The 25192-nt window shown below is 41.2% G+C and overlaps 1 protein-coding gene across 2 annotated transcripts; it reads left to right on the top strand.

Annotated features, from left to right (window-relative positions):
• The first annotated feature begins 990 nt into the window (after positions 1–990).
• Positions 991–24814, top strand: LOC139143395 (protein Wnt-9a-like). 2 transcript variants are annotated; one of them, XM_070713688.1, is made up of 4 exons: positions 991–1297; positions 1508–1725; positions 16140–16408; positions 20924–24812. In XM_070713688.1, exons 1-4 carry the CDS (start codon positions 1221–1223, stop codon positions 21401–21403), a joined length of 1044 nt encoding a protein of 347 aa, XP_070569789.1. In that variant the 5' UTR covers positions 991–1220; the 3' UTR covers positions 21404–24812. The 2 variants fall into 2 exon arrangements, with proteins under 2 accessions (XP_070569789.1, XP_070569790.1); XM_070713689.1 differs by having other exon boundaries at positions 1237–1378; positions 20924–24814.
• The last annotated feature ends 378 nt before the right edge of the window (positions 24815–25192 follow it).

Raw genomic sequence — 25192 nt, 5'->3', positions numbered from 1 at the left:
ACAAAATTGTCTGGCTCACCGCCGTTTTTCCCTTAGGATTCGGTCTCCATGCCTGAAACTCAGTAAACTACGGTCATATATAACCTCTAGATCTTCATCCCTTTGTGTGATTCACGTTTTGATTGACGTGTGAGTCCTGAGAAGCCTCAATCGGTGTCTGTTTGGTCGCGGCGATGCCCGATCACGTTTGTCGGAGCGTTCACCCCTCTGCACATTCTGAACATTGCAGCGTCGCTAAAGACACCATTGTTTTGGTCGGAGCCGTGGACATCACGTGACAACCCGCGGCACTTATCACAGGTGTAAAATATGTCCCCCTGCTTCATGAATATGAACAGTAAAGTAGGTACACCACTTTTAATCGACAACTACCTGGCAGAAAACACCCCATCCTTTGAATCTGTTTTTGACTATTTCATTGAAATATTTCATTGCATTAACATATTTCATTGAGGTTCGCTGCAATCGAATTCGCACGTGCACTTGTCAAATAAATATCGGTTCGGCCGCTACAACAATATTCAGTGCATTAAACCTGCTTAATTTGCGCCCCAAGAAAGTACCTATCAGAAGTGCATCACATGTAAAATTAACCCGACAGCAGTAGCCATGCGTAACACAACCGCTTTAAAGATAGAGTTTTGCCCCTATCATATCACCTACTTGCTTCCCTGGTAGACACAGCACGGTCGCGGGGACCGACGGCCCTGAATACACGTGGGAACCCTACTTCTGCCTGTTTGAGTAACACATACCCATATTTATACCGTAAGAAGCATTCAGAAAATTCCACGTCACTTGAGTTTGAACGATCGCCCAATAATCGCATTTTCAAAATCAAAAGGAACACTTTGGCTGTCCCCATTCAGACTCAGTGTAGTGGAATCAAATTGGCGTCTTTGAACACTCAGCTACCGCGGCCAGACTGCCCTAACGCGCTTGTTTTCCCTTGAGAGCCTTGTTTTTGTTAGCGCTGGCGGAGGGTGTCAAACGCTCGCCCACGAGCCGAGGAGAAAAACTTAAAGCTAAGGTAATTTAATTTTGGCCGGTGACAAGGAATTCCCTCTACACGATTGGCCGTAGAGTATCGACCAATCAGGGCGAAGCTTGCAAAGCAACCACCATGTCAGACAGTACAGTAGATAAGAAAGCTGCTCAAATATGAAATAAGTCCTAAACGCAGGCATGTACTGGTAACGTGTACTACAGGAAACTACGAAATGTTGTTGTCGAAAATCGGGATATTCGGATTGATCATCCTGGCTGTATCACTCCAAAGGACCGAGTCTTATTTCGGGTAGGTATCGAGACGTGCACAACTGGAACCGTCAGAGAGGGGTCGAGGCACACCATAGTGGGATAGTGGCGAACACGTTCTGTATGTATACACTATTAATATTATTTGAGCTAGACTGACACAGCATTTATGCTGTGACACTTGTAACGACTTCAATAACCGAGTCTCAGCCCCTTCGTCAACAAGTCATTTGTCTGGTGCACTTTGCAGACTAACCGGGAAAAATGTTTACTTGGACGGCGATACGGAATGGGACTGCAAGCGATTGTCGAAGAAACAGCGAAAGATGTGCCGACGTGATTCCGGGATGCCTGAAACGCTGTACGAAGCGATACGTCTCAGCGAACGGGAGTGTCAGATGCAATTTAAAAACGAGCGTTGGAACTGCACGACCTCAGACAGGTATCGAGAAAATATATTGAAAAAAGGTAAGTGCTCTTGACCGGGTTTCCCCGGCCGGGACATTCGTGTGTTACTTGGTCTGGTGTGTGGCTCTAACATGTTTTGCATTGATACTCGAGTTTTAACGTCTGTCCCGAACGTTGCTGAGCACGAGTTTTACAGTGTGCGGTCGCACGTCGCTGGGTGTGTATGTGTATGTGAGAGTGTGTGTGTATATATGTTGGGAGCTTGTTCGAGCGAAAACCGTGGTGTCGAAGTCACTGCGGGAGAGCTGTAATCAACCCCCACTCGCACACTCACCCTGACCGATCACATAAATTGGATAGTATATGGTACAGGCCCGCGTGTACTAGTGCAAGTACCAACAATTCCGGCGATGGTTGTCCGTTTATCGGTGGGCCAACGAGGCTGTATGGAGTGATCCCCGCATCTATAGAAACCGGAGAAACGCTATCTACAGCCCTATCTCCAAGCTCTTAAATTCTCGACCGTTGTTCGAACTGGTTACCTCGTGAAGTTTCGACAAGGTTTCATGTCAAACGTTGTGTGCTAATCATTGACACGAGTATATTGTACCAGGTCGGTTTACATACCGAGTCACAAACAGCGTTCGTACCTGAATATTATATTTGCTCTAAATATTTGAAAAACAATAAAATGGCTATATAGGTATCTAAAGGTGATATCGTCCACAATCAAGGTCGCCCCGTTAACCTGAACACAAATCGTGAAAAAATTACAGGGTAATGTGTCATAGTGAAATCAGAGCGATGCGATTGACAGATTGGCCGAGCCCTGTGACTCGCTCAATCGTAAAATTCCTGGTAGTAAAAAAGCCTCGAAAGTGTGCTCGCCAAGTGTCCGTCTATGGGACATTGGCCACAGAAGGTTCGCTCAGGTAAACCGTAAATGATACGTCCAACACGGTCTCAAAGTCTCGTCTACCGTCACCCAGGTGTGGGAACTCTCCTGGAGGGAGCTACGACCTTTCGTTGTCCTCCTACCTCCGGGGTTTCTTTACGCCTGACGCCGCCGTGTGTCAAGCCCGGCCTGGTTTCCTCGGTAGGCGCGAGAGTCCAACAAAAGGGGACGTCTTTTCCATGGCAACAAAAGGAAATTAAAAAAATAAGTACACTCACATTTAACTGTGTGCGTCGCGAAATTAATTCATAGTCCGCACAGCCTCTCCAGACGACTTCGAACGTGAGTTGCCCGCACCGATGACCAGCCCATTTTCGATTAAGTTCTAGTTACGAGCAAGGAAAACTTTTGGAGTACGCTGAGCGAAATGTAAAATCTTAATGTGTACTCCCGGTGATAAAAAATACCAGAAACACTGACAGATTGATAATTAAGGTCACCACGATATTCCATTCGCTATATTTTGTTTTTACGCACACATTGTATACTGACATGCTCTCGGGTTGACCTGTGCGCATAGCCGAAACTGACAACAGAATCAATTTGTGCCACGGTGGAAGGCAAGCCCGGTTGTTATGACTAGTTTACTGACATTCTGTTTTAAAGTTCCCATTGAAACGTAACAAGCGTCCCGGCTCTAAGTTCAACCGCCCACCACAGCCCTGGTCTCCGTTTGAATTTGACGCCCGATACTCGACGTAAACTTGAGAGATTTTTTTCCCTGAAAGCGAGAAGAAATCGATCGTCTGCTCTATGCACTTGTTTTTTTATTGGAAAGTTTAAATACGTAACAAAACTGGATCGAAGTCGCTCTTTAAAATGTTATATAATTAGCCAGGATATCGTTTAGAATACAATGAGCCCGCTTGACGGTATTAGCAATGCAAGATGGAGTAAGTAATATAAACTTAACGCTCTCTCACGTCCGCTGGAGTACTCGTACCGTACTAATTTGATGGCATTTTGGAGTCCGATGCGTATTGTTCGATCTTAATTGGCCTTAATTGGCATATCAATGGCAAGGGTACTTACAGATAACAATAAGTGCTTGGAGCTGATCAATTTCAACACGGTGTTACCGTCAGGCCATTAGAAATTAACACCAGTTCCATATTATTGGCTTCTACGGTCACACACGCACATACACACACAGACACCGTGGGAGACCATACATACACCTTCAATCATCACCCAGTACGCCCGTGAGTGCGCTGGTTCTAAGTGATAGAACTGGCTGTGGCTTCCTGTTAGACACGGACCGTGTCAAATTTGACATTGAACTGGAAACACGAGCACAGAATGCAGATCGTTCGAACCGTGTCTTCTCTTGTTGCTCACTGGACGGAATCTGGAGTTAGAATACGCTAGATACGATGGTCCCTGCGTAAGATCTGTACGTGTCTGCCGATTAACAAAGTTGGAAATGTCTAATTAGTTGTTTATCAGTGATCTCATGGCAAATTCCTCTGAAAATAAGGAAAAATGGCTTGACGTGACAGTGGATTCTTGAAGTCACGTGACAATTTTCTCTTCTCTCGAAATGTGCGATTTGTTGGCAGTGTAAGAGAATATTGTTCGGAGGTCGTCTGTTCTACGTGTTCGTAATTTACTGCCATGTTTAAAGCGCTCGGAGGAGAGAATAAAAAATGTTGGGGAATTTGGTTGACCTTTGACCTTTGAAGAGGGTAAAAGTGTTCAGGTGCGGGCACTCGGATGCCAGGATTCTTTCCTGGATTTACGTTCTCGTAAATTGAACGTGCCTTAATTATCAAGGGGGTCGTATTTTCCGCGCAGGAAAGGACCGCAGTTGAACTCATCGCTCGGTGCTCTGAAGGCGGGTTTGCAGGGACGATTTACAAAAAGGGATGCTTGGATTGCTAGGTGTTGCGGAATTTCTTTAATATCGTCTGAGTGCCTGGAAATGATTTTTCGTGTCCATTACGACCCGCTCGTCGTGTGGTAATTGTGTTTCTTATCCCGGTCGCCTGACGTGGGGTTTTGTCGGCTAATCCGGCTCGCCAAAAAACTGCAGGTGGTGGGGTAGATTCGATAAAAACAAAATTAAAGGAGAGTATGAAATGGCTTGAATGTTTTTGTTTTTTGATAAGGTTAACGCGCACTTAAAAGAAAAGAATGGGTCGAGATTCCGGTGTGGCTTTTGTCCCAGGTGTTTACGGTAAGAAGAGTCGAACTTAATCCCTTGTTGATGTTCTCCGTTGTCGAATTCAAACAACCGTCGTAATTCTTTCAATCCCGTCTACATCTACACCATGCGCAAGGGCGGAGTACATATAAATTACCGGCGCTGCACGGGCCATCGTTTTCCAATTCTTGTCTGTATCCGGTGATAACTATGTCACAAAATGCTGATTTACAGCCTCATGTCCTCAAACATATTTTTTTTATCTTACTTCTATTTTCATCGGTTCATATTTTTCCTACAAAAAAAATCAGTGGATATGGCTGAGGAGCGGTTGTAAAGGAGAAGCTTGAAGATTTATGGCCCGCCTTGACCCTTTGTTAAGAAGGTGACATGATCATCTTGTAACCGTCTTTCTGACCATCCTTGTTAGGAAAATTAACATGATTGTTTCAGTTACACTGGTACTTGACTCGTGTTTCGTCGGTAGTGAACATAGGGAGACAGTGTTCGACCATCGGGATGTAAACGAACAGACACAATCTGCGCTTCAAGAGAACAGGAATTGATTTAGACATTGAGGTTTTTTATTAAACCCAGCTGGTGTACAATCGAGCTGTGTCCGGAGAATGGTAGTGTTTTATTCGTTATTAAACATTGTAAATTTTTCACTGTGAGAAAGCCACTTTAAGCCAATCATAAATTACGAAACGCCAGAGATCCATTCCTTCGCAAAGCACTCAAACTTACTTTTTTTTCAAGTGGGCAATTCGTCAGATGGTTTACGACCTGTTTTTGCAAGATTGTGAAGACCCCTGTCGAAGAGATGTTGGAAATCCGCGTTGCCTCGGATGAGATCCACCGCAAGTCAGCCTCCGTGACGCTAAAAGCGATTTGAATCCCCGGCAGGGTTAACCGTGGTAGTATGAATAAACGAGCGTTAATTAACGCTAGTGTGCGGAACTATCGAACGGACTTCAGAGCGCAAGACGGTGCTCTGCTCACTTATCCGTTGACCAGTCGCCCACTAATTGTCTGGTATTAACAACTCGCATACGAGCTCCCATAAATATATTGAACGGCATCGTAGGGCCTGTTTAACATCAAAATACACTTGTCCAAAATTTTTGAAAGGTTATGAGTACATTGTACAAAGCTACAAAACCACTGGCAGATAGGACACAGAGTCGAAGCTGCAGCAGCCGAAAATACTTCATTCTCTAACGTCCAAGTGAGCTTAAAGGGTGGTATAAACCGCTGCGTAATCCAGTCTTACCATTGTTTGGTAACTTTCTGCTACAAAACTAATTGTTTACTACCTTTCGTCAACACTGTTATAATTACTCAGCCCGTCGGAGATTTGGTTCGCTTACGAAAGACAGCGATTTCATTATAATTTCGGCAACATTTTCTCACTAGAAAAGCAGTGTTCTCCTCAAATCCACGATGTAAAAACTCTGTCTCCCTCGGGGAATAAATACTCGCTACAGCGTCTTTGGACGTATGGGCGACCACGCCGGCACCTCGACATGACCGTGACCTTACTCCGAACTCACAAAAACGATTTTCAACTTCTGTGCCGACGGCGATGACTAAGAGCCTTGTGTTGAGACCGTTCTTCCTCGATGAAAAACAAAATTTACGACCATCACTGATTTCAAATGCAACAATAAATGGATTCGTCTTCAGGTGTCCGCAGTTACGGAACGCGCCGTTTTCCCCGTCTAACGTAACCGCTAATCGGTGACACTGTGTGGTCTGTTATGCTAAGGGTCGGTCTTTTGAGGGATGTAAAAACTAGGAGAAAACACCAAAATTTCGCTTGTTTCTGTACTAAAATTTCTCCCCGACACAAATTCTGCTAAATTTCACGCTCGCTACAGGCGGAGTCACCTTGACATTGATCGTAAACCGTACGCTGAGCATCGGTAGTTTATTCTATCTGACACCCGCGTTGCGAAAAACCGCAAGTCGCAGACAGATGCACCTCATAAATAGGAAGGTTTTTCTCACTTGGGGAGGCTTTCTCCCTTCCCCAAGGCCTCGAATTTCGTCACTTTATGGTGCTCAGGGCTAGAGTTTTAGTCAACAATCTAGTTTTAATGCTTAAGCAGAATTAACCTAGGTTTTTTTCTGGTCTTCTTGCAGTGGTCTGTGTTTGTCATTAACCTGCAATGTGATACGAACCCATGTCTGTCTGCTGCCAACATGTCCGTCATCTCCGTTCGACTGAACATGCCTCGTGTTAACAAAGCGTGCAGTTCTGGTGATCGCAACCTTGCCCCGTTTCCCGAACATCCTTCGTCGCCTTCTGCATGTTCCCTATCCACTCTCGACATTTCCCAAAATACCTCCCCCCCACCCGTGCCCGCCCGCCCTACCATCTATACGTAGGCCACCATCATCGAAAAGGGAAGAAAAAACACGTTACGTTTTAATGACTTCATATGACAATGTCGTCTGTCACTTACAAATTAACGCACCTCTCCAATATAATAATCAAGCTAAATGCTATGGGTTCGCAAATATTCCCAAAGTAAACTTGCCCGCGCTTAACAGTTTTTTGTGCAAATAATTATATAGAATTGCTGATTTATACAATGACCGATGTTTATATTAATTCTGTGGGGTTCTGCAGTCACAGACAAGGTGATGAAATAGGAACGCCGCGAGAATTTTTTCTCAGTTCAACTGCCGTCCAACGAAGTGTGTAGGCGATATAATCAGTTTCTGGTGTCGGCCTAGCTTATCCCGAAGAGTGCGTGGTAATTGAAAGATGCAGATAGGATGAGAGTGCGGGGACTTATCATATGAGAACATGAAAGTATGATGAGGCACGGATTGTCTTTCCAAATGGAATTGTGAGAAAACATAATTCCGAATCGAAGAGACAGCTTCAGTTGGCCACTTTTAACTCCACACTCTGGCAATTTTAATAGATTTTTTTTTGCGCATTTTCGTACTTCGCGCCGCTGAACAAGTTGATGTAACAGTGGCGATCATGACGGCGTGTCGGCGATTGCAATGCCGCATTTTTTCAAGGGTTGTGAAACATCGTGGCTCTATCGCAGCAACCTCGGAAGGGTATCTTTATTGAAAGGGGCGAAAACTCCTCGATTGTTTGAGTCACTTTATGTGGAAATGACAGAGACGGTCTGTTGTAACGCTGCGCGGGCGAAAAGAGTGGTCGTAAGCATAGAAGAAATGCCGATTAAAATTCGTAATTTTGCTAAGGCTTAGTATCGCCAGAGTCCCGTTCCCTCGACATAATGACATTAGCCTTAGCGAGATTATTGTTGTATTTCCGCAATTCCATTGCCGCATTTGGATCTTTGCGAACCTTGGTCTGTGTTCGACTGCTGAGGTATTCGATGCGCCTATCTATTGCCATATACGTGCATTTGCACAACTGCTCTTCCATCTAGCAAATCTAGAACTCTCCTGGGGGACTTCAAGGAGGAGAAAAGATTATCGCCGCGCAGTGAAGGCGGTTGTCGTCACACGCGCGCTATGCTCACCGAAATTCCGCCTGATTTCTACATCCAGCTATCACAACCTTCCTTGGTATTCGTAAACCGTCTTGCACTGGCAATGACCTCTAGTTTGAAGTAAAACACCAGATCCAAGACCGACGATCCGGGGGCTACGTCCTTCTATCAAAAATTACGAGAGTTTTTGATTACCCACAAAACGTGTCAGATTTTTATTGCGACAACAGGCGAAGACGACTGGTAGGAGGACATTAAAAAAAACGTGGGTCCGCTTTATTTGATGGTTCGTTTTGTTTGGGCTCTGGTGCTACTCCAACAGAGGGGGGTCGTGTTTATCGCAAATTTGCTGCCAGGGCCATAAAAATTCTAGCCGGCGATATTGATTCCGGCGATAGCTGCAGACAGCAGTGAATCACCATGCCAACCGCTTGGCGCGTTCTCCCCGCATTCCCCTCTTAAACTCCCTCGCATGTACTCGCAGGTGGTGGAGGCAAAATGACCCCACACCTGGTGGGAAATTTTGCAGAAAGACGCGTAAAAACAACTCAAGTACTTTGAGAAGAGTGGACCCGAAGACGTCTTGCACACGTGGGGCTTCTTGTGTATGACATTAATGTGTGCCTAGAAACGCATCGATAACAGCAGTGCATAAAACGAAATCACAGGCAGTAAAAAAATCGACTTGAAAAGTTTATCGCCCAATCTTGACAAGTTTACGATTTTCCGTCGTTTAATCAAACGTCTTATCTTATGAAAAGCTCTTCAGCGGAATGTCTGGCAACTATTAAAACAACATATCTCGCCTGGAATTAGCAAAAATAATCAAACCGCTTTGAATTGTTGTTTGGAGGCATATTTCCCGGGAAACGTATTAAATGTGGATAATGCGTGAAAATGTTGACCTGTTCTGGCATCGTTTAATGCCAATGGTATGGCTATTCAGAAAACAAAGTTTAGCAGTCGACGCCATTTTAGCCTCAATATTAATATGTTTGATAGCATAAAATAATGCATCATGGGTAATTTGCAGTAATATCGTGATTAGTTGGCGCCAGCTTATATGATTTTATGTGAGGTGATTGATAATGACATATATGGCAATATGTACCATTGGATGATGTACCGTGTAAAGGCAAAATATGGTATGATTTCGCATAATAAGGTATGGTATGACATGATATGATATGATATAATATGTGACATGATATGATATGATATGATATGATATGATATGATATGATATGATATGATATGATATGATATGATATGATATATGATATCATATGATATGGTATGTTATCTAGCCTGACACGACATTATATAACATGATACATGATCTGTATGATATAATATGGTGTGACGTGATGTGATGCGATGTAATATAGGCCTAATGTGATATTATCCAATGTTATATGATATGGCATGACATAATGTGATATTGTATGACATGATATGATATGGCATTTGTGGCATGACCTTACATGACATTATATAACATGATACATGATATGAGTAATATGATATGATGTGGTGTGATGTGACACGGCATGGCATGATACGATATTATTTGATGTGACCCTTTGTGATGTGATTTGGCATGTGATATGATGTGATGTGATATTTTATGATGTGATGTCATGGGATTGGAGGGAATGGGATTAGGTGGGGTGGGGTGGGATGTGGTGTTATGTGATGAAGGTGATGTGATGTGATGTGATGTGATGTGGTGTGATGTGGTGTGATGTGGTGTGATGTGGTGTGATGTGATGTTGTGTGGTGTGATGTGATGTGATGTGGTGTGATCTGATGTGATCTGATCTGATCTGATCTGATCTGGTCTGATGTGATGTGGTGTGATGTGGTGTGGTGTGATGTGATGTGATGCGATGTGATGTGAGTTGATGTGATGAGATGTGATGGGATGGGATGGGATGGGATGTGATGTGATGTGATGTGATGTGATGTTTGTAATGATATGTGATATGACGTATGTGATGTTCTGTGATGTGATATTATGTATCACATCGTATGACATCATACCTCATCACATCACATCACATCACATCACGATATGATACGATGTGATGTGATGTGATGTGATGTGATGTGATGCAACTTACATGATACGATGTGATGTGATGTGATGTCACGATGTGATACGATGTGATGTGATGTGATGTGATGTGATGTGATACAACTTACATGTAGCATGTGTATACGTTGTTCTGATGAGACAATAGGTATGTTTCTGTTCGGTATGGTGTGGTGTGGCATAAACTGTAATTTTGTATCGACGTAAGATGATGAGATGCCCCTGCCCTATTAAGAGGCACCGCAAAGAATGAATGTTATGATGACAATCGCCAGTTGTGACAGAAACTGATATTCTTTATAATAACATGATGTAAATAACCTTGATTAATGCTATTTAGACAACGGGACAGTTGTCATACAAGGTTCTCTTTTTTGCAAGGTTATGTAATACATGTATCTCGTCGAACGATTCTAATTATCGGGTGTTATTTGATGACCTGTAGCAAGTCTAGCATTTTGGTGATGTTTGTTTAAGTAGCGACGGCATTACCATACTACTTATAAAGTGAGTTAGTTGTAAAGAAAATGTGAAGATTTGGTATTTGAAACCACTATTAGTTGGACACCACAATTAAAGTGAACATGGTTTTATGCAGACGAAACAATTGTTAATTGTGTGCCGTGTAGCATCACATGATGCCTCGTAACTCGATATCATGTCCTGCCATTACGTCATAAAATATACCAGCAGTGAGAATCTCGTTATGCGATATGACATGACATGACATGGTGTGATGTACTGTGATTCGATATGATATGACATGATATGATATGATATGCTATGATATGATATGATATGATATGATATGATATGATATGATATGATATGATGTGATGTGATGTGATGTGATGTGATGTGATGTGATGTAGTGTGATGTGATGTGATGTGATGTGATGTGATGTAATGTGATGTAATGTGATGTAATGTGATGTGATGTGATATTATATGATATTAGATTATATTAGATTATGATATGACATGATATGACATACCAAATTTTTTTGATACATCAGTGCGTAAGATATCGTGACATGATATACTTTGATTTCCTGTGATTAGTTTTGGTATTATTTGTGGTAAGGTTTTCAATGACATGACACAATGTAACATGATGTGATATGATTTGATGCTAAACTATCACACATCGCACACCGTTCGCCCAGTTAAAGGGATGAATTCGTTTCTTCGCTTCGATAAAGTTTGTATGTGCGATGTGTGATAGTGAGCATGCGTGCGTGAGTGCTTCATGAACTCTACAACGTGTGGAGCGGTCTCAGTCAGAAAAATGTAACAACTTAGCCGGCTATTGAACCACTCTTTTTTGGGAGTGGAGATTTAGCCGAGCGGTTCTCTCTGTGGCCTCTCCGCTAGGCGACTGATGCCGTATGTTGTGGGTTCGAACCCGATTGAAATCTAGTCGTATACAAACTTTTATCGAAGCGAAGCAACGAATGCACCGCTTTAACCGGGCGAATATAATAATATTATATTATATGATATGATATGATGCGATATGGTATGAGGTGATTGGATGTGATGGATGTGATGTGATGGATGTGATGGATGTGATGTGATGTGATGTGGTGTGACGTGATGTGGTGTGATGCGATGTGATATGATGTGATGTGATGTGATGTGATGTGATGTGATGTGATGTGATGTGATATTATGTGATATGATATGATATGTATGATACAATTTGATGTAATATGACGTGATACGATTTGATACAATATGATATGATATGATATGACATGACATGACATGACACGGCATGACATGGTATGATATGATATGATATGATATGATATGATATGATATGATATGATATGATATGATATGATATGATATGATATGATATGATATGATATGATGTGATATGATATGATATTGGGTGAGGTGAGTTGAGACAAGGCAGGGTGAGATGAAGTGGATTTTGGTGAGATTAGATGGGATATGATATGATTTGATATGATATGATACGAGAAGACACTATACCATACTATTCTATACCATACGATAGTACATGAAATGGCAAGACAGGAGATATTGTAATCATTTCCTGATCTGCCGTGACTCATTACGATTCCGCAAGTGACGCTACTACCACATTTTATTCTGCTGCGAGTTGATGTCACACAAGTAATCTTACTAACGAATTCGCTGTGATGTTATCGAATAAACGGAAAGTCGATGTCGTCATGTCACTAAAGCAAAGTCATCTTTGCAGATATAGAATTGGATTTTGATGATGGGATTAATTCAATATGTATAATATGGGCTGCTGTATTGAACTATGCCGTTCAGTGAAATACAGTTTTAATTCAGGCATGACACGATACTTGAGTACAAAAAACTGCGCCGTGGTTCTTTTTGTAGAGAGATTGAACATCAGGATGATCTTCCAAACCAGCCAATGGGTATTCTGATTTTGAAGTCGAGTTTTATAAAACAAAATCAAAATTAATCACTCTCGTTGACAAATTTAGGGGCCATTCAACCATGATTGAGAGCTGATACGGCGGCACCCACCAATCTTGGCAATGGGACACTGACACCGTTTTGGTCATTTCCGCACAACAGAAGTGCATTCACACAACAAATACGACTGCTCGAATTCCCATTGCCTCGGTGAGATCAGTAGCTACTATACTAAAAATGTTATTCATGACTTCATCACGTTTCCTCTGGATTATGATAATAGTCTTTAAAATCGCATCAACGAGAGTTAGCTTGGTCGTCTTTAATCTGTTCAACACGGTACAGCTCGCCTTGTCAGTCGAAACGGTGAACTCGACCATATGTCTCCTGTCTTCAATGGATTGCTACCAAATGAAATTCGTATCAAGTTCAACTGGGTTGTTTATAAAATCAGTTGCAATGGACGAAACTCAGTATTTTTGGATTTAATCGAGATCCACGTGTAATCCCCATATGCCGGATTAAGCAAGGTATTCCGTTCGAACTTTCGCGAGGGAGCATTATCAGAGCATGCCTGTAGCAAAAAACTTGTTGCATATACAAAATTGGCAATGTTAGAAAATAAAAAATGGAGTATAAAATCCTTAATTATTTGTACAAGGTACTACATCTATTTGCAATTTTCTTCTTTCTTGATTCGCAAGTGCACTGAGTTGTGTTATATGTTCCCTTCAGACAGAGCCGCGCGCATGTCATTACACAGCGATATTGAAATGTAATAATAAAAATCGAGTATTACAACACTGTATATTTTTTTACGAATTTGCCGTATCTCGATCATGCTCGGGTTCCTTCAAATCTTAACTGTCAATCATGTCATTTTTAGTTATTCTCAAGCCTTTGTTTCCTCGGTTTGTTCATAAATTAGTAATATTTATTGGATATTTGGCTTTGTTTTTACCCCCAAATCGCTATTTTCCCAATTTCGTTTCTAATGTTCTGCGGAGAGTGTCATTTAGTGGGACGAATGGTTTTCTGTCGTTCATAACGTAAGTAGTATGTGATGTTGAAATATATATCCCCCGAGTGAATCCGCCGTTGACGGAGGAAAAGGCCCGACCACATCAAACTTTGTCAATAATTTTGTCCGTTGTTTTGCAACTAAATCTATAAAATGTGCTGCCAAAAAGGAAAACGAAATACCGAGTATTTGGCGTGTCAAAACGGATTCTGTGCAAGTGGCTTCAATTGGAATTGTTGATAATTGATTTTTTACGTCCGGACATCAATTCGTTTGTTGACAATAACGATGCCAGCCGCACATATAAAAGCGGTATGGACATGCCAAAGACTGCGTGTTTCAACATGCCCAGGAAGTATACCGAGTTTACACATGGAACGAATGTAGTGAACAAAAAATATCAAAAGTTTTGGTTACTTGAGCTCTAAGATTCAAACACATGAAGCGTTGATGTGGACCATAAGAACTCTGACAGTCAAACATATTGTTTGCTATGATGACAGATTGGATAAGATTGTGTTGTGTTCGCATACAAAATTGAAGAGCTTTTTTTCTCCAAAATTTGCATGGCGGAAACCTAACTGAAAGACGACAATATATTCAGAAAGAAACCCAAAAAGTGTAAATTTTCCGATATCTTGCCTCTTCTGATTTATCCTTAAGGCAGGGATTTTGGAATAGCTGCCAAAATTGCATGCTTCGGCGTTCTGGGGCCGAATTGCATCACAATTTACATGACAATATGTCTGCGTGTGACGTCAGAACTGTCTCTCAAAGATGACCCCAAACTGACACCAGCGGAGCTTTTTTGTGACCCGTTGAGAAAAATCAGCGAAATCGACACAGCCTCCTCTTCCACATCCCATGCACCAGTGATTTATTATCAACGTTGCCAGGCAACGACCAGACAGTGAGATGAAAACAAGGCAAAATTTCATCAAAACACCCATCTCGGTGTTAAATACGTCCAGACGAAAGTTAACGTAGCTGAAATATTCCGTAATGAAAGACAAGTTTTAATGTTTTGTCGGCAAGACAGCGAGACAGAAAAGGCCAATCAACTCGGCGTAGACAAAAAATCAATAAGGTCTCAACCGACCTGCACCCCCACAGCCGCTGTCAGAGTAGAAACACCGCGAAAAACCCATCAATTTAGAGAAAATACATTTTAAAGTTATCAAATATACTTTTTTGATATTGTGTTGCCCTTATGATGAATGCTTTCATCTCACGATAGTTCTCGATTTCGTGTTCGGTGACTGCATATTAGTCCATCAGCAAAACGCTCCATCATTTTTGTAGCGGGGGCTGACATCTGCACACAAAAGGACTTGTGGCATTACTAGCAAATATGAGAGCTACCATGTAGTACGATGAACGCAAAGTGATTATTGATCTCTCTCTCTCTCTCTCTCTCTCTCTCTCTCTCCTCTCTCTCTCTCTCTCTCTCTCTCTCTCTCTCTCTGCTCGAAAGAACAAGTTTGAAGCAATTTCGTTTATTTGTTCAACACTCAATGTACAGTTGATTGATAGATCCCAATTGCAGCCGTGCATTAGCTTTCTTTAGGAAGAGCACAAAGTTAAATACGCTATCTCTAGAGACTTATTTGCGAAGATTCTTCAAGAATTCAACACTTGTCTCTATTCATCATCGGTTGCATAAAATCCGTTCCTAGCTTTTAATCAGTCGAGATTTTCTCAGTTATGCCATGCCGTTCCATCGATGGAAAGGGAAAACCATACATTCTGAAATGGTAGCTTTTAAGAATTTTCTGTCATAACCATTTGTTTTAGTTGTTTCAATCAAGATTTTTTGAGACGTTCTAACAACCGATAGATCTTTTAATATCCCTATCGTAGAATGCCCATTTTCAGTACCTGATTTCGCAATAAAAATGGCGGCCCATCTTGCTTCCTCATGTAACTGAACCACTTTGTGTTATATGCTATAGTTCACAAAGTACACAAGGTACAATGTACAAATGAGTGTCTTAGTTTTGACGACATAGCTCGTCGCATACGTGTTTAATCTGTGGGAACATGCTGAGCATTTATGCAATTTTTCCCCGAGGGCAAATCATCAGACTAATGTGTCTTAATGTTAGTCAGATTGTAACCGAGTTTCATATGCTATAATTTTCACAACAACCCGAAAATGTATCATCGCTAATTCTTCATATAGTTCGTAATCATTGATTTCATGTGAGAGCTGTGTGGTTCAAAATGAAACATTAAATAGAAGTATGGGATACGAAAATCTTCTATAGGTCGTACACCATTTTCCTGACATTCGCCATTGCGCAGAATATGACCGATGTTGATTTCTCTTTTTCTTTTTTTTTCACTCTCAGGTTTTAAAGAAACGTCTTTTCTGTACGCCATCTCGTCGGCGGGACTCACTCACACCGTGGCGAGGGCCTGCAGTCGCGACGTCCTCGAGAGGTGCACGTGCGACGAGTCTTTCAACGACGAGAAGAACAAAGAGACGTGGCAGTGGGGAGGGTGCGGGGATAACATTAAATACAGCCAAAAATTTGTGCAAAATTTCCTCAACGGGAAGAAGAGCGGGAAAGATTTGCGCGCCCTTGTGGAAAAACACAACAGTGATGTTGGAATTCGGGTGAGTAATGATTTGGATTATGTTCCATATGGTATGATCACGTTTTCTTTGTTTAGTTTTAGTGTTTGTTGATTTAGGATTTTTGTCCCTTATTTTTCCGTTTCCAAGTTAAAATTGCAGCATATTATGTTCGCCTTTCCCGAAAGATATGTTCCAGTAAACAAGCTTGACAACAAACGTATGCTCTGAACAACTTTGAGATTCCGTCATTCACACACACCACGACTTTGTTTGCGAAACGCCTATGAAACAGGAAAAGGGACGAAAGTTGTCTCAACTTGACATTGTTAAAATCGGGGGAAACAAGAGCGTACGATAAACGCCACAGCTTTAACCAATCCACGATAATATATATGCTCGCTCTCCATAGAGCATAGTCGTCGAGCCATTAGCAGATGGTTTAACAGGGTGCCATCCCCGTTGGGCCTAAGGTCACGGCTGAAATGAACTCAAAAAGTGTAGCATTTGTCCTCCCCAAAACACTGCGGGACAATTTTAAAAGTTGCGACTCTCCGGTCTTATTGATTCTCCTCCCATTACACGCCCTGTCATCTCTTGAATTCTATTAACCACTTTACGGTCTGTTGCCGAAGGTGACCACCATGTTTGAAAGTTGGAGGACGGCGCCCAGCAAGCCTTTCTTTCCCTGTGTATTTTCCTCATCTTTAGTAAGTTTTTGTACAGGAATACTCATCAGCAATTCTACATCTTTGATGTCATGGTCAATTGTTTGCGACATTGCCCAAAATGTTTGAACTTTGGAAAATTTGTGGTCTGTAAATTTTGGGCGGGAATACACTATTACTTCATGTCGGTAGGTAAAAGATACTGTTGCAACAGTAGACGCTACAGGAAAGCCTCACCCGGGGTTAGTAATATCCAACACCGGCTTTTTTACAAAGAAGTAACGCCCCCTCCTCAAACACAACCCTTCTTTTCTTACATCAACAAAAACAAATTGTAGTTTGATCGATTCAGAAATTCAACGGTTCATCGGTAACAATTTAAACGTCAATCACGTCTAAAGTATGTTTTCTACTTAATATCGCCTCGAGCAAGCTGCATCAACCGCAGGTCAAAAAGAATACACTGCATATATAAGAGTAGATAAACCAACTTCTCGACAACTTATCAGAAAATAAAGCTGAAGAAACTTCTAAAGTCCGCTGAACTATCACTTTTCTGTTATTAACAGTACCCGGGTAAAAATATATTAGTCTTAATATCTTTCAACACAGTATTGGTACGATCATTTTGGGTGTTTATCCAATTTGCCCATTTCCAATTTTTTGTTGTTTTTTTGTTGGTGATTTAGTCTCAAATTTGCCTACACAGGGTATCGAATTTCAAACAAATAATACAAAGTCGGATGTGTTCGGATCGCGGTTAGATGAATGAGCGCCGTTCTCTTGTGACGGGATTCGACAGTTCAGGTCATACTCTCCTGCCATTTTGTAACCATGGGGTCGTTCATCGACCAGTTTCTTTGTAATATAATTTCTTATAATCAAGAATTACCTCTTAATCCCTGCCCCGACATTATTTAATTTCTTCCCATGGAAAAGCACGATAGAAACTTAATCGATTCTGAGTTACAAGCTTTTCATAACAACTTTTAGTTCAAGTCTGAAATGTGGCTGTATTAAATTTGATATTGCCCATCTCTTATCGATCCGACTTCAACACTATGAGTCACATTCACTAGAAGGCCGCCTTTATATTATTGCATATTATATTTTCCGCCTTGTCTATGGATTTTAAAATGTGCAATCCCGAAATGTTCCGCCAAGCTCTGGTGGCGCGAGACTTTTGTTTGTGTTCTTTCCAGAGTAAATTATTCAGTGGATCGCAAAGGGATTTGTTGTTCATCCATCACCCTGCCTCGGAAATATTGAAACGTCCCCCTGTTGACTTTTGCCACTCGAGGATGTCGGCCTTTTCGCACATTTCAAAGGCCGTGAAACCAACAACACGCAGTTCGATTTCGCAACGAAATGGAACATGCCCTGAAATGGGGGAAAGAATGTGACAGCTATTCTTTGCCAGAGACCGGATGGTGTAATTGCGAGCGGTCCTCATAGATCTTCGATTTTTTTATGCGTCGTTGAGGCCACTCAAATTTTCAGGCTCCGTTGATAAAAGAGGTGTCACGGCGTCCGGCGACTGTCCCGCCGAATCGATCCAAACTTTACAGGCTTCATTAACGTCTTCAAGATAATTGCTTTAAAGTTTTGCAGGACTTCACGTGCCGCTGTATTCTGCTGTAACCCTGTCCTATTTTAATGGTTTTACGTACACCGTGCAATCATTAAGTGGCCTTTCACAGATTAGACGTATTTTTTCAACCCATTTACCAATACATTTTTTGCCGTTTTTCATTCTTTTCTCCGAAAGGAGTTTACTTCTTTCAAGAAGTAAATTGATGTTTCTAAGTAAAACAGCGAGTCAGGAGGACTGTGTAAGCTAAACACACACACACACACACACACTCTCTCTCTCTCTCTCTCTCTCTCTCTCTCTCTCTCTCTCTCTCTCTCTCTCTCTCTCTCTCTCTCTCTCTCATTTGCAATGTTTTGACAGGGGAACCGAAATTCGATACGAATTCACAATGGCAGCTCCGTACGCCCTCTTGCACATTTACATATTGGGTTTTGAAGCGCCTTATTGTTGCTTACCTTCACGCACCACGAAGCCTCAATGCACGGCCATGCTTCGGCTTAACTGATGCCTATTTTCCCGGCTTTCTATCCGCCCTTTCATGAGAGTATCCATCATGGCCCCGTCCATACACTGCATTATACTACAGTTTCTTTTTTTCTGAAAATGTAGAAAAGCGAGAAAGACATCGACAAAAGGCGAGCAGGGAAACACCTGTGTCGAACTGTCAAGTCGAGGGGAGGCGTCGCTTTCACGACAACAAAAACCGCACGTGTCTTTCAGACCATTTCACCCCAAAATAATTATCTGTATAAATAACCGAGTGTACAAAAAGTAAATTTGTTTTTCGCGCACTGTAAGAGGGCAAAATGTACCTTTTCAGGTCAGATTGCCGCTAACTTTCCATGTCCTTTATTCCATGCGGTGTGGTTTTTCAAATGTGGCATGTACATTTCAACACATCTTTTCAAATACCACGTGACGCAGGCGCACTCGGTGACCTCATGGCGAGACAGAATGAGTGAACAGTTTCCTCCAAGTCATTCATGCGAGCAATTCGACAGACAAAAATGATCTATCGAATGGTCAGATTTGGTTGTCTTCGATAAGAACAACCTCTCTTCCATCGGAATGTTATATTCATGTCCCCCCCCCCTTGTGGGGGAGGGTTGAAGGGATCTGTTTAAGGGCATCTTGATTTAGCTTAACTATTATAACTTTAGATCTACAAAATGACAGTGTTTGCTCCATGTTTTGTTTTGTTTTTTTTCTTTTGAATTGGGATTTGGTTTTTTTCTTTTTTCTTTTTTCTTTTGGAAGTTTTTGTTTTTTATTTTTCTTTGCCTTTTTTGTTTCGTCTTCACGTTTATGGATTTCCACACTAACTAATCGGTTGTTAAGGCAAAATTAAAACCGAAATTTGTCTTTCGAAGTGACAAGATGCCTAAACACTACGAAATTCGGTATTCGAATATGTGAAATAAGTCTGCTGCCAACGGTTTCACATTTTACGCGCTAAGAGTGCTCGATGAGACGATTCTACATGTATAAATTGCACGAATGATATTCCATGAATTTAATGATTAATATACGATGATCACTTTTGAGTAATTTTTACCGAAACCAGTTCCTCTGACCATGTTCGATAGTCGCGACAAGATGGCGGCTTCCGTGGTTGCCACGTGCCTGCGCGTGCACTGCCAGCAGAAGGGGTGAACGAGGTTTAACATATCGGATGGCCAATGTTGAACGCAGTCTCTTAGCCACGCAGAAGATTCAGAAACGGATTCGGATACGGACTTCATTTCGCTTTTCGATAATATCAAGTTCAGATTCTGTTCAAAGTAACCCTCAGTATTTACTTTACTTTCTATTGTAAACATGGAGCTGCAGATAGCTGAAAGTATTATACGTCTAATTCTTTGTGTACCCGCTTATTCCACTGATCATTTTCTTATGAGCACCAAAGTCAATTTTGTTGCCTTATTAAGTATTTCTCAGTCATGTTTTAGATGTCTGCCAAAGTTTTGATTAAAAACTGTAGCAGATAAAATGTAAGGTACATTTGGTCCAAAATTATCCAAATAATTACAAAAAAATTATAAAAGTTGGTAAAATGTTGCACTGGAAATTTGGTGGGAAAAATTACAGCACTCAAAGGGTTAAAGTTCGGTTGATATCTTGTCCGCTCATAACATTTCAATCAACAAAAGTGGATCCAATTTTAGATTGCAAATTGCGAGTCATTCACTCGTGTACTTGTCAATTTGTTCTTGTATTATCGTTACTGTAGTTCTATTTTTTAAAATTTTGAAATGATATTCTAATTTGTTCATTATTCTCTTTCCCAACGTTCAGTTGGTTCGACAGGAGGTGAAGGAGACTTGCAAATGCCACGGCGTGTCCGGCACGTGTGCAACCAAGACTTGCTGGAGGCAGCTGAGCCCCTTCTCGGAAATAGGCAAATTGCTAAAGGACCGGTATGAACATGCTTACAAGGTAGTGAGCACGACGAACGAGTCGACGGGCCAGGCACAGCTTGTGACGCCCAGGCCGAAAGGGGAGGTTGTCAACAGAACGGAGGGGTCCTCGCTGGGGCCCAACGACTTAGTGTACATCGATAATTCACCCAACTTCTGTTCTCGGAGTAAGTTCACCCCGGGAACGTCCGGGAGGGTGTGCGCCAAAGAAACGAACTGCAAAGTCATGTGCTGCGGACGAGGCTATAACATTAAAAGCAACGAGGTTCAAAAGCCATGTAGATGTCGCGTTGTGTGGTGTTGCTATGTCGACTGTGACCAATGCTTGGAAAGGGAAGAAATTCATTTATGTAAATGAAATTCCAACAGACAAGACGAACCCAAAATCCCAGAGAAAAAAAAACTCATCATCTTGCGGCTTGGAAGGGACATTTTTATGGTCTATTTTGTAAGCTCACCACAGGTCCAAGAAGCTCTCAGATGTTTAAAAGTCAGTGCATAGTGCATTGAATCTCCGTGAAGCCACATGGCGACGAAAGACGGAGGAACTGTGTTATTATTATGCTCTCGACTGATTTTGTAAATCCAGCGTAGAAAGCGTGAGCCCGGAGACCCTTAGAGCATGATTCAAGGCAAGAAGCCAGGGAGCAAAGTAGCGAATTGCTCGATACCAAAGACGCTGGTTCTGTATTTACCCCTTTTTCATCACCAACCGAAGATACAGATGTTTGTCGTAACGGAACCTTGCTCAAATCATGAATATCCTCAACAATACGTCATGCATACTACGATTTTATTAACTGAGTTGTTTTAAATGTCGTTGAGACATGACTGTCTGTAGATTGTGTATGTCGACTCGTGGATTCGTTTATCTGTGTGAAGTGATAGCCTTCCGAGCTGTAATATCCCCGAAGCAAGTCCATACAAGAAGTATATATTCAAAAACTTTTCAGTAAAAAAATCTATGAAGGCACAAATCTCGAATACACCCCGCGTGGCGAATGTTACTGGACGAACTCATTAAGTGTCGCGTTTCTCCTTATCACGTGACTGTCGACAGTTCTCATTTAACTCTTTTCGAAATTCCCGCATTCAGGAGATATTTTTGTTAAAGTGTGTGTATAACGTCAGCTATTTTGTTATCATCATAAATTATTACGTCTTTCCGCAAACATTTGTATAAATTATTTTTCGTATAAATTATTTTAGTGGTCAATAGAGGGCGCTCTGACAGTTAACGATTGCTCTTCCACCCACGTGTCCCACAAAGCGAATTTAAAGGTTCTCTTTGACTGAGCGATATATTTTAATGCTGCCGATTAAACAGTCATTTTTGTCTAAGGCGAAATATACCAGTGCCTTCGATGAAAAGTTAGTGAGGTATGAACCGGTTCGGGAAACGGTGAAGCATGGTGCAGGAATTGTGTCTGCACACAGCTCCCGCAAATATCGGGCGGTTGATCCCTCAAAGTTTGAATGCTAAGACACGGTAAAATACTTCATCTTTAAGTGATTTACTGATAGTGTTGATACAAACTCACCACAGTTATCCTTCTATATGAGTTTAACTCCCCAACAACGAAAGAATTCATGTTTTATTTTGTTCCTTTGCTATTCACACCACGCCCTGGATATCGGCACAGACAAGCTCTTATCTAGACAGGGAGCTCAGCCCCGCAGCTAATCATTTTGATATTTCTTGTGTATATAATTTAACGTCTCTGAGAAGAAAGGGCCCGTAGTTGTATTTTTCAACGATTTGTTTTCACTGTTTTTGATTATTTAATGTCAAATACAGTTTCTTGTTGTAATCCCCAAGGCATGATAAGATACAGAGCATTCATCTTCTCAACTCTGCCTGTACATGTGTAGACTACATTGTAATTGTTGACAAGTAAATTCTGGTCCGGACAAGAATTCAAATGTTAACAATAACGGTACATTTTACGAGTACAGGTGCTCTGTTGACAGGCTGTATAGTGGGTGTTCGAAGATGTTTTGAGGAGCGGAACAAAAACTTTCAATTGACATAAGAAACAAAATAGAGACAAAAAATCACCAAAAGTTACAGTTTCTGCTCCTTCAAGGCAGTACGCGCCTCGCAATTGTGAAAGCCTCAAATTTTGCCCATTGCTTGCTCAAGAAAACTTCAAATATCCTCTTTCATAATCAAGAACAAAAGTCAGAGATCGTCGTGCAAAGTGTACAAATTACCAAAAATTTACCGATAATTTGGAATTCAAAATGGAAAAAATTGCGATTTCTAATTTTGAACGAACCTACAAACAACCGTAAAAACTTAATTTTCCCACGAATTCAGAATGATATCACAAAAGCAGCAGACTAAAAGAATATTGGTAAAAATCAATTTCTGAAAAATTATGCCCAAGGTGAATGCTATCGTAGCTCCAACCAAGGCATTCTTGTATTCAACTACAAGTTAAACAGCACACCCCTGACGTTCTCCTCGATACCAAGAGCTAAAAATAGCCGACCTTGCACCTGTTCAGATCTAGATTTAGATAGCAGGATCACCAATGCCTCATTCAATGCCAAAATCTTGTTTACGATATGTAGTCTACTTACTTGCGCTGGCAAAGTCTCTCCAAAACAATTTCAACAATATTTTCTGACCTGTAATTTCTCCAGCTAATGATATCTTTAACATGTCTACAAATACCGCCCATATATATATATATATATATATATATATATATATATATATATATATATATATATATATATATATATATATAACATATATAACAAAATATAAAATTTGACATAAAAGTACTGTCGTAGAACGCTTTTGCAGTAAACTAAGGTATCTTTTGATACAGTTTGTCAGAGAGACCATGAATGATTAACTCTATTGAGATGTATATGTACAGACATGTCCTCTTGAGAGATTATGCCAAACTTTGGCGGTTTGTTGAAGTTTAGATGATATAACTTTTCGGGTCTACATAAAATCAGTTACTTTGTTTTGCAGCCGACCAGTATCCACAGCCCTATCGGCCCTCGCCTTGTTGAAGGGTACACGACTCTGTATAAGTTTAACTGTTGACATTTCCAACGGTCATCAGACAAGGAGACCCCTAGTACAAGGACCACACTAGTCGGTATTTCGGATGGCTCTGAAATTTTAGTGATTTCCCCCAGACCAGAAAGACGATAACTATCAAAAGCTCACTATATTTGCCAAAGGCGCATGGCATTTCGCAAAGAACACATGGCACCCTATACATGTTCCAAAAACATATCACAACTTGAGATCCGTATATGAAGCTCTGTAAATCACATTTAAGAGTGGCCCATTTATTTTCCGATTACACTGAAAACATGTGACAACTCGCAACACACATATTTATTCGCTGTCCGAAAACTCGTTAAAGTTGTGACGCCTAAACCAGTTTAGATGAATCAACTGGATGGACACTGTTTACAACTCATGGTCTTCTGACTTTAAGTTTCAGTCTTTTATTTCCTAAATTATGGCAGTACCAGCCGATATGGATACGATACTTTAAGGGCGTTGTATGTGTTATATGGGTACATTTCTTGGCAGATTTCTCTTCCCGTCTTATATTTCTGGTACACTGAATTTATTGTTTTACATATCAGAAATATGATTCCATCATATGTAACTTTGATAGGCAACGTCCAACTTGATTCTTAATTCGAGTATCTCAGTCTACCCGATCGATAGATGCCTAAAAACGTTTGCGTTAAAGATAGAGCCTGGTAGAATTGTACAGTGGAGAAAGACTAATAAATAAGATGGGTGGCTTAAACTGGTAGACGGAGTGAGAGAGAGAGAGAGAGAGAGAGAGAGAGAGAGAGAGAGAGAGAGAGAGAGAGAGGGAGGGAGGGAGGGAGGGAGAGAGAGAGGGAGATTTAAAGATAGCTGTGTTTATGGATAGCTTAGCAGCTAGCTTCGGAACTGATTTTCTGTCTGTTTTGTGGGGTTTGCTTGCTGTGCCATCGAGTTTGCTCACTGAATGAAAGGGTAGCTTGACATTGTTTGTACATAGTAGGCAAATTTGTATCACGACGGACTGCCTTTCAATTGACTAGGTAGCGAATAGATCGGGAGTGGCATAGACGATTATAGATTATAGATTAATATCATTAATAGACGATTGAT

Source organism: Ptychodera flava, chromosome 11 (genome assembly GCF_041260155.1).
Source record: "Ptychodera flava strain L36383 chromosome 11, AS_Pfla_20210202, whole genome shotgun sequence".
Classification (NCBI taxonomy): domain Eukaryota; kingdom Metazoa; phylum Hemichordata; class Enteropneusta; family Ptychoderidae; genus Ptychodera; species Ptychodera flava.
This window is presented reverse-complemented; position numbering and strand designations above follow the sequence as displayed.